Source organism: Hylaeus anthracinus, unplaced genomic scaffold (assembly GCF_026225885.1).
Source record: "Hylaeus anthracinus isolate JK02 unplaced genomic scaffold, UHH_iyHylAnth1.0_haploid 12001, whole genome shotgun sequence".
Taxonomy (NCBI): Eukaryota; Metazoa; Arthropoda; class Insecta; order Hymenoptera; family Colletidae; genus Hylaeus; species Hylaeus anthracinus.
In genome coordinates, this window is record NW_026534348.1 from 8,360,005 (window position 1) to 8,370,778 (window position 10,774).

At 45.6% G+C, this 10,774-nt stretch overlaps 1 protein-coding gene across 3 annotated transcripts in view; it reads right to left on the reverse strand.

Moving 5' to 3' along the window:
* LOC128891331 (muscle-specific protein 300 kDa) overlaps positions 1-10,774 on the reverse strand; it is a 62,607-nt gene that overhangs the window by 13,897 nt on the left and 37,936 nt on the right. For 2 of the 3 annotated variants that reach the window (XM_054150726.1, XM_054150725.1), the window contains 5 exons: positions 4,263-5,073; positions 3,649-3,807; positions 3,191-3,553; positions 2,817-2,927; positions 50-418 (listed from right to left, as the gene is read on the reverse strand). In XM_054150726.1, the coding sequence (XP_054006701.1) occupies positions 308-418; positions 2,817-2,927; positions 3,191-3,553; positions 3,649-3,807; positions 4,263-5,073 (1,555 nt within the window). In that variant the 3' untranslated portion in view covers positions 50-307. Of the gene's footprint in view, positions 1-49; positions 419-2,816; positions 2,928-3,190; positions 3,554-3,648; positions 3,808-4,262; positions 5,074-10,774 lie in introns of those variants that run through there. The other variant, XM_054150724.1, reaches the window with a different exon arrangement.

The following is a 10,774-nucleotide window of genomic DNA, read 5'->3' on the forward strand; positions in this document are numbered from 1 at the left end:
GTGTGTGTGTGTGTGTGTGTGTGTGTGTGTGTGTGTGTGTGTGTGTGAGTGTGTGTGTGTGTGTGTGTGTTTATATAATTCGACTGATCGACTGGTCACGTATAGGACTATAAAGTTTCGCTAAAAAAGATCTGGAGCTATTAAAAACGTTAATCGATGTCCATCCGGAGAACGAGGATCATCTTTCGATGCTCGAGGAACTCGAAGCGAGGTCTCTTCGGCATCTCGACGGTCCCCGTCCGCGCGGCTGGAACGAGCTGGACGAGCGACGAAGTTCGATTTTCTCCCAGGCCGACTATCGGCACCGTCACGGATCCAACGGCTCCAGATCGGGTGTGCCGCGCTGCGCGAGAATCTTCGATCTCTCCGTGCGTGATTGAATTTTGCTTTGCAACGACTTGATCTTCTCGCGATAAATCTGTACGCGCGACGCGTTCGTTTTTCGCGGGTCGCCAGAGAGACAGAGATCCAAGAAACCAATGAGGACGATGGACGAGAAATGGGACGGCGAGAAACGACGAGGACGTCGAGAAGAGACAACGATGACGAACCGATCGAACGATGAGTCGAGACCAAACGAAAAGTGAACGAGTGAAGGACGAACGGAGCGTTACGGATGAATTTTCGGAAGGGCGGCGTAAAGGGTAAAGGGTGCGGCAAACAAAATTTCGTAAATCAAATAGGCGAATGCGATGGATCGAGAATAATCAAACAGAACAAAACAAACACAACAAGAACGCAAACTTAGGAGAAAGAAGCGAAACCTATCGAATAAGTTTTCTTTTTTTTTTTTTTTTTTTTTTGTTGTAATAGCGCGCAACGTTTCACTTGTGCACGCTGCATTTCCGCACAAGTCTCGACGTGCGCGTCCAGAGGTCACTTGATTTTCTTGCGTATATCTTCTGTTTTTTCGCGTTTGCTCTCGAAACACGCGTGTCTCTCTCTGTTTCGGATCCGACGAACAAACGCTTTGTTTTTGCGTAGGCGAGCTACTCGTGACGATCGAAAATTCGAGACAAGTGAAGCCTACGGTGATATCGTGTACATGTTTCGTGTGTGCGAGAAAGAAATTTTTGCGTGTTTCCTGCGCGCATCTATAGCGTCTGTAGAGATTGAGACGGTGCAAAACATTGTTACCTGCGTACGTACGTGTATATCGCAGGTCGCGGTCGTGCGACTACAGACTAAAGTAGTGCTCGACGAAATGAGAAAATTTCAGGAACGAACTTTTCATATCGCGGACGGAGCACAGTACACCGTTGTTAAGCGAACAATTTTTGCCAAACCGCCGCGAATACTCTCGCAAAGATACGACCAGAAACATACAAGTTTTTAGTTCGAATTTTCTCGTTTAACCGAACGCTATCGTTTCTACTATATTTTCTTCTTTCATTTGACGTGTAAACGGCGCAGCGTTTTTATTGCGACAGAGTGCGACGACGATTGTCGCGAAATCGTCGTTTTCATCGTGTAACGCGCGTGATACGCAAGAGACCGGTGAGACGGCAATGTAAAAATAGAAAAGATAAGAACGAACACGTGAATTACACAAAAACAAGCAAAATCAAGTAATCCCCCCTTTTGAGACAACACCAAACAACAGCAACAACACATACAGGTGTCGTTAAAATGTACGTGGACAAGAATGGAAAGAAAAGAAAAACTATGTTCTAAGAAAGACCGAAACCAGGACGTGCGTGAGAGTGATATTATGGTCGATTGTGGTCTCGTACAATGTAAAAAAATAGAAAAAGTGAAAACCTTGGTCAGAGCGTGATACCAACAAGCACCGAGTAAAAGATGTACCACCACGATGATAACATGCTTCGCGAATCGCGGTCCATCGTTCGATCGCTGTTTTTGCAAAGAAAGAAACGATTCGAGCATCAGCGATTCGAACGACGATCATCGAGTTCGATCGACGCGATAAAAAGAGTGTAATTTTTTTTAGAGATATAAAGCAGAGTTAGAAGTTTTTTTTCTCGCGCATCGAATAAATCGTACGAGTAGGTACAAACACGAAAGAAACGAGAAAAAAAAGAGAATGATATTTAGCGAATTAACATTTTCTTTCGAAATTGAATTATTTCGATCGCGAGTTCATTCGAACTGTGATCGGAATTGCGAATCCCTAAACAATAGCGGAACGATCGATTAAAAAGTTTACGGTTGTCCAAGTATCGCGAGTTAGAAAGCTTCTCGATATGAAAGGTTTTGGATAGGATCGGGATACGTGATATTGGATATAAAATTGAACGGAAACACCTTGACGTAAATAAAATAATCGAAATAAATAGCAGTACGACCTCTGTCTCCCGATAATAATCTTCCTCGAAACGACGCGACACCGACGATCGTCGGATTATCAAAATGTTTCCAGCTGTGGGACAATCGTTCGTTAGGCTATCGGCCACTTCGAAACAACTTGTCGCGAACGCGGAACGATCTCGACGAATTCTAGAGAAGAATAACGTTCGCTTTCGATTACGAAGCAGCCGATACGATGCCAATGATCCGATTGCCCCGACCATTAACGATTAGCGTGGTTCGGTCGATGGTTGATCGTTAGTCGCATCGAATGTTAATATTACGGATGACAGGCACGAAGAAAGAAATTCTGCGCGCGTCCAAGGAAAAACTATCGCGAATCTGCGCGTCCTTCCGGAGTACCGAACAAATAGTTTCTCGAAAGGGTTAGGAAAAACGCGATATCCTGGTGGTGGCATTTGATTGGTATCGAGCAAATGCAAACAATCAACTTGCTGCTTTAGCGCACTTGTGCAGGTGACGAAAAGGTGGGACCAAGGCGAACCTACCTGTTGCTCCTGCAAAGCCTTCTCCTTGTCGCTGGAGAGGTAAGTCGGGCTGAGCACCGTCCTCAGTTGTTGCTCCACCTGTACGATCTGCTGCCTCAAATGTTGTATCTCCTAAAATGACAAATAGACGTCTCAGCCGTATCCTTTTCGAACACGTAGAAACGATTACCGATCCGATCCGATCCTATCCGATCCTATCCTATCCTATCCTATCCTATCCTATCCTATCCTATCCTATCCTACCCTGTCTGTCCGAGTTTGAAACCGAGTTAGGAAAAAAAAAATGGAAAGCAAGTTAGAGTCGAACCGGATCGGTAATTGCGCTTCAGAAGAATACAGCTACCGCGTCTAGCGATATCCTGTTATACGCTAACCTGTTGATATCGATCGATTTGAGCTAAACAAGCCTCTAGCGACGTCGTCTGCTCTTTCACGGTGCTATGAAGACCGTCTAACTCGTCGAGGAGTTCGTCTACCGTATCGCCGATTCGACTGTCGCCACCGATCCCGGAACGGAAATGAACTTGGAGCTTCTCCATCGATATGCTGATTTTTGTTTTCTGTATCGCGATGTCGCTCAACATTTTCTCACGAACGATGTGCTGATCTCGCAACGGTTTCTTTTTGCTCTGCGGCGAATCGAGATTCTGCCTCGCCTTCTCGATCCACGTTTTCACTTCCTTCAGTTTTCTCTCGCATTGTTCCCATTCCTCGCTGGTTTCTTGGAGTAAAGCGTTCTGAAACGAATAAGTTCGAACTCTGTCAATGTTACGCGAGCGCGAGCACTCGCTGTATTTCTCTTGGTAATTAAACGGGAACGGTCGACACGAACCCTTTCCAACAGTTGACCCTCCACCCGAACCTTGGCCTCTTCCGCCTCGAGCAGCTTCTCGGGCAAATCGCCCACGCTGCAAACCTGACCGATATTCTCGAGTTCTTTCCCCATGTCGCTGAGATGTTTGTTGATCTGTTTGCAGCTCTTTACGGCTGTCTGTAACGCGACGCGGAACGAATGTTGGAATTAGTCGAGTTTATACCGGTATACAGGTATGAACTACGAACGAGGGTATACGGAACGATCTCTCGTTTGCTCGACGCTGACGGAGACACGGACAAACGCGTACGTGTTTTTCGACGGATACGATAAGTCAAAGCAGAATCTCCAGCGAAACATCGGATGTTTCTCGCATCGAGGAAGCTTTATCGTACTTTTCATAGCTCATCGGGAAACGCGCGTTCGTCGATCTCCGTCCGATCAGAGCTGGACAACGATTACTTTACGATTACACTTGTAATCGTCGAATCGTGTTTATGTAATATACCAGAGGTAATCGTATACGATTATTCGGGACGCACGTTATACTGTGCCCAGCACCGATCTACGAGCCAAACGAAAAGTACCGTCCGCGTCCGGTGGATTGTTCGCGGTCTGGTTTCCCCACGTACCGAATATTCGTGCAGCCTCTGCCTGGCCTGCGCGAGAGTAGCGAGCTTCAACGGCTCGACCAAGAACTCTTTCTTTTCTTCCGTCCAGTTCTTCACGGTTTCGTACAACGTCAAGAATCTCTGCCAGGCGTCGATGGTGTCGGCCACCGCTTGCTTCCTCTCGTCCAGCCAATTTCTCAACTGATTCAACTGTTCGGTGCAATTGTGAACGGTGCTGTTGATCAATTGCTTCTCGGCTTCGTCTCTCGTGTTCTCGGCTATGGAACGGCCGTTTCTGGTTAGTCGTTCGAGCTTGTCGGCGATCGTCGACAGCTCGTCCTGCACCTGTTTCAGCTGCTCCTTCAGACGGCTAGGTTCGACCGATCTGTCTTGCACTTTCAGCTCGGCCTGACGCATCCATGCCTGAACTTCGTCCAGGTCGGTCAGATAATCCGATCTGACGGTTCTGGCTCGCTTCTGTTCCCTCTGTTTCTCCTCCATGACCTGGGCTGTCGCTTCCGCGCAAAGCTCTAGTGCCGTTAAATGTTGACCGAGATCGCTCGGGATCAGCTGCTGGCTAGCTTGGTACCGCGCCTTAGTGCTTCCTGAAAAGTTCTTGGCGGCCTCGAGAAGTTCGTCGACGGCCGAGCGTAGCTCGTCCAGCTCCTCCTCGGTCGCGTCTTGATCCGAGCCGAATACGTAAAGGCTCGAGGCGCGGTCGCGCGCCTCGTTTAAACGCTTTCTCAGGTGCTCGATCTCACGCTCGGCGCTTTCGAACGTCTCCAAGTCTTCGTCCGCCTTCTTGGATTTCGCCCGAAGGGAGACGACGAGTCTGCAACGAGATTTTCAACGCGAAAATCATTCTCTGTTCCTGATCTAGTTAATCTAGATGATAATTTCCACCTTCACCCGCTGCCTCGAAATCGTTTACGGATATTAACGGATCTTCGAAATGGTAACGCCGCGGTTAGAAAAGCTGTCGATTACCTTACAAGCGGAAAACGAATTGCCCCTTAGCAGCATACTTGCGCGAGGCGGCGAGAAGTAAAAATAGATTTCGACATGTTTCCTGTTCGAGCGGCCCTCCTATAATGCTTGCCAGACACCGATCATCGCATTCGCGGGTAATAGGGCAAACGTTTACGGAGGTTGAGATGTAGGTGAATAGATGGATAGCGAGAAAGAGAGAGAAAATAAAAAAAAAAAAGAGAAGAATATCTCGAATCGATCGACCGGCCTTAAGGAATTATTCGAGTCAGAAGTGCGACAAATTTAGAATCGGAAATGCGTGTCGCTGGTTCGGTCGTAGCTGGCTACGCTCCAGCCAGAAGCTAGCGGAGGACGCTTTGGCTAAAAGTAGACGAACGAAACGCGCGCGAGTACGTTTCTCGCGAAGGGAACTCGTTGGAATGAAAATTGTTCTTTCGCTACCATCGAATCGAGCGGTCTGTATCCCTCCGTCGCTTTCGCTTTCCTTCTCGTTTTTTTAACGTACGTATCGATAGAAAACGCGATAGATGACGCAACAGGTGCACGAATCCACTGGATCGGTCGTTAACGGAACATCGAGTATTCGATTCTCCTAATCGCGTTGGCCGTTGTTTGTACTCGTTGAATATTTTGTTCGAGTGTATTGCCAAGTGTTTTCATATAGATGACAACATCAGCGCTATACGCAGAGCGAATCACGAGGAATTTCGCAACGATTCGTCTTTTCGTTTACATTTGTAGTACGTTCGACGTGATACGCGCGGATGCGCTATGTTTTCCTAGTTTCTGGTTGAATAACGATGACGTCAACGTTATATTCGCGAAACTGATCGATCGATCGATCGACGAAATAAAATCTAAATGAGAGAAATTTTGTCGAGTAAACCAACAAATTCCGAAAGCGAAGTAGAGATAAAAATGTTGAGATAACTATAAAGAAAAAGCTGTAAACGCGTGGAAACCGCGGTATCGAGAATTCGGTATCGCTATGCAATTTATTTAGTTGTGAAAAATTTCGATATCGTGTCACGTGCCGATTTCAGTCGGAAGAAGAGCGATTTCGGAGTACGGGAAACCTTCGCGATGTCAATGTCACGTTTCGCAAACGTCACCGGTTTCTTTTCACGCGATGACATCATCGATGCTAAGAATGAACGATGTTTAACGCGAGGTGCAATCGGTGAATCACCGGTGCTATTTATTCGAGATACGAGAGACATTGACAAGGTACGCGTTTCTCGATCGAGATGGTAACGATGCATTCGACGTCCAAGATTTGATACCGCAACAAGATTCTCTCGACGATCGTAAACGTGGACCGAAAGCAGATCTAGCGATAGAGTTACCAGCGTTCCGACGCGATTTCCAATTTAAGCGTTCCCGTCTAACTCGTGCCACGTATTCGAAATAAACGAAACCCGAATTTTCCAGTTTCCTTCGAGTTGACGTAACGATATTATCGAACAAATCACACACTCCTGTTAACGAAATCTGTCCTCGAACACGATGAACTACCCTCGAAGCGGTAAACCCAAAATTATACGCAGCCGAATTGGCAAATTTGGCAACGAACGAGTTTGCCTTTGAAGATATTCGAGAAGCTGAAACTCTCGCGAACATGAAGAAAGAATATCGTTATCGTCCCCGGTAGCGGGAATAGGACGTGTTCCGTCCACGTGATGCAATCCTTATGCGGGCATGTGACTCGACTCGACTTTACTCGATCTATTCCGGCAAACATCATCGCGGCAAGATCATTCGCCAAGATATTTCCGTAACACCAATCAAACCGTCCACTTTTTCTCAAGGATCGATCGTCGAGTCACGATCGATCGTCTATCGAAAGTCTACCGGAAGATGAGCACTACTCTCCTGGATCGCTAGCAAACGAGCACAACAAACGTTGACCACCTCGAGTACCACGAGAATGTTTCCGTTTCTCGAGTGACGAAATCCCGTTTATCGAATCGCGAAGAGGATCCATATCGATGACCCCGTACCTAGCCGAGAAATATGGACGATGATACGATCGATCTCTCGATCCAGTTCGCTCGTTTCCCAAACTCTTCCTGGCCTCGGCGTTTTTCGATGATTCTCGATCCCTTTAGGCCCGTCTGTTCTTCGCGATAAATCCGAGAGGAGTTGGTCGTGAAAATCGGACAACAGTATGGCGCGGCACAATCAAGCTAAACAGCAGCGTTCGCGGTTCGAAACGTTATTAGAAGGCCGTAATAGCGTTAACTTTGAATTTTCGTCTTGGCGAGGCGCCGCGACGCATGCGGCTTAGGCTTAAACGTTGGCCAAGCCGGACAGGAACGAAAATCGACGACAGCCGAAAAGCGGCGCACGTCGCGCCGGTCCTAAGAATAATACCTCGTTTTCCTCTCGCCGAGAAAACGGCTCGACACGACACGACGCGACGCCGACGCCGACGTCGACGCGCGGCGCGGGTTCATTGGCTCGAAGATCTTTGCCATCTCGCCACTCGCTACTCGCCACTCGCTACTCGCTACTCGCTACTCGCCACTCGCTCTTCTCCTTCGCGACAGTATTGGCATCGATGCAACACGATGCGATTACAATGCGGATCGAAATGTTGCGGCTGGGGTTGCAACGTTGCGGTGAGAATTGAAAAAGGACCAGAAATAAATAATCGTTCCTGGCGAGCAACATTTCAAACAATTTTAAAGAATGTGACGGGAGAAATTGGATCTATTAAAAAGATCTCCTAGCGAACTAGATTTCCATGTCGGTTGGATTTCTAGCAGTGAAGGTAGCGTGATCAAATTTTACTCCGCGATTTGAACGAGCCGTACGTTACGCGTTACGATTAAAACTTCACCTGTAACAATACCGAAACCGCAGCGTATAAATTCCGCCTTAGGCGATACGGTAAAACCGTTGCCTCTACAAATTGGAAATCACGATATTCAAATCGAACCGTGCAATTCGATAAACGCTTGACAAATACCGCGCACGATAGATTCTTAGCGTCTTAGAATTCGTTGTACAAAGATGCAACCGCTGGATTCGTAACCCTGGCGTCATCGTTAAGGGGGTATCCTGAATTAGGAGGTTTAAAAAGAGCGGTTTTTCGTGAATTTTTTATGGTAGACAAAAGTAATTAATTCTATCGAGCTAAAAAAATGTATACAAAAAAATTTTTAAACAACTTTTTGTATCAAGTTAAAGTGATTTTTTTCACCCAAGGAACTTGTTCTTTTTTTGAAACTTGGAGTAACTTCACATTTCACCATTTTTGTGGGTTTTTCTTAGTTCACATAGAAGAAAAATGTATGAAAATGAAACTTTCTTTTGGTTTTTTTTTTTGTGTCAAACCAAAATAACGACCTGCATCTTTCCTGCCGATAGGAGGTTTTAATTGCGAGGTGTTCTGCAAATGTTGTACGCCACAGTCGACTCAATTTGAATATTTCTTGTTGGAAAAATTTGTACAGACTACTCAAATATGTATGAAAAGAGGAGAAAAAGTTCGATAGAATTAATTATTTTTGTCTATCCTAAAGAAATTCACGAAAAACCGCTTTTTTTTAGACCTTCTAATTCAGGATACCCCCCTTAAGCACACTTGGACGATGATTGCGCTTCCAATTAATTGAAAATCGACGTATCGAAATTCAGCTGTTGAACGTCGATCACTGTAGCGACAACTATACTTCTCACGATTTAAATACGTCGTATTAAAGTTCAACCGTGCGATTCATCGCTCGTATGTCAAATGCCACGGTATCAACTGTGTTATGTATTTCCTAGCGATTGGAAATCGTCGTGTCGCGGCAACACTTTTACACGAATTTCTTAACGAATCGTCCTATCTAGCGTTTATTCATGGCAACGAGTTTCAACGGAACTTATTTTCGCGTTTAGACAAGTCACGTGCGTCGAAACACGTTTCACTGTTCCGTTTCGGTATCGATTGGTGATAGAGGCCACGACGCGACCAGTCATAACATTTAAGCCAATAACCGCGTGCAATCCCGCTAACCCAATATACGCGAAAATTCCGATGAAAATTTGATCGTTACGTCGCGTTTACTGGTCCGATGCGTTGCGCGACGTAGATATCTTGAAGCTATTGCACAATTTCGCGTCAGTTTATCGAACGCTGAGCCGCTCCAAATTTCCGCGGTAACGATTATCCTCGCCGAAACACGTCACGGAAGGGATAACGATTCGCCGAGCGAATCGAGAAATCGTACGTATCAAAGTTTCCTTAAAAATCCCAACGAAATTCGGCTACTCGGACTGTCAAAGTTTCACGCGATCCGAGTTATTATACCGTTATCATGGTACTAGTCTCGCGATAGGTTAATAAGCGAACTGCTTATAGTACACGCGGATTATTCTCGTAATAACGCGTGACGTCTCGACTCGTCATAGTTTATTTCGAGTGTCCCGTGCCGCGGACAACCGGTGACTGGCATGTAAACTGGCCGCGGATATTACGCCATGAAATTTCGTAGCGGGACAACGTTCCACCGCTACCGCCTGCTTCTCACTTTTCTTAGGGAAATCTATATTTAGTGCGAGATTCGATCGACAACGAACGAAACCCCTGATTCGTCGGTCGCGAATGCACCCCAATGGAAAGGTAGTTCCTAATCGCGGCCGTGCTACTGCTCCGCGTTCGAACGAACGAGCTTGCGTGCGGGATCGTTGAATAGATCGGAATCCAGAGAATCTTGGATCATCCGACGTTGCTCGATCAACGACTCGTTGCCGTTGTAAGTAATTGGAGACGCGATGTGTGTTACGTAACAGACGAAACGGTGTTTACAAACAACCTCGGTATTACAATACATTATCATAGATACTGTAACGTGACCAAATTATTTGAAACGCTATTTATTCATTATTATATACAACCCGATGTCGCTTTCTGATTGCCTGTTCCTTCTCTTGATATGTATGTATACCTGTGCCCTGTAGTCGTGATCCATGAAGTGTTCCTGCATATTTCTATACTAAATACTACCAATTCTACTCTTTGCCAGTCCTGTCTCATTTGGTTTTATACATCAGGATTATTCAGTTTTAAAACGGGGTTTAAAATGTACGACTTTCATAAATGCACTGGCCAACTATGTTACGATCGTAGAAATCTTGTACCTGTCACGAGAAGATATTTAAAAGTGAATATTTTAGGAATACTGTGTATGTAGACGAAATACATAATTCCAGGACGAAGCGAACCACCAATGAGAAGATGTAATTCATAAAAAGATTCATTTCAGTACTTGATTCGCTGTTCTGGCAATCTTGTGGCTCGCTCTGCCAACGAACAAACTACAAATATTTTCTTAATAAAGTCACTGAGCTATATTTTCATCGTAGTGTGAACCTTTTTCGCAAATTTAAGTACAATTATGTGATATAGGTATCTGCGTTGCGTTTTTTTTTTCTATTAATTTATTGGGCTCGTGGCGGACCTACGAGTCCCTGCATTGTCCTGCAGTGACAAGACGTGTAAAAATTATGTATAATGCTATATAGAATAGATAGGTCCTAAATGTTCTTATTTG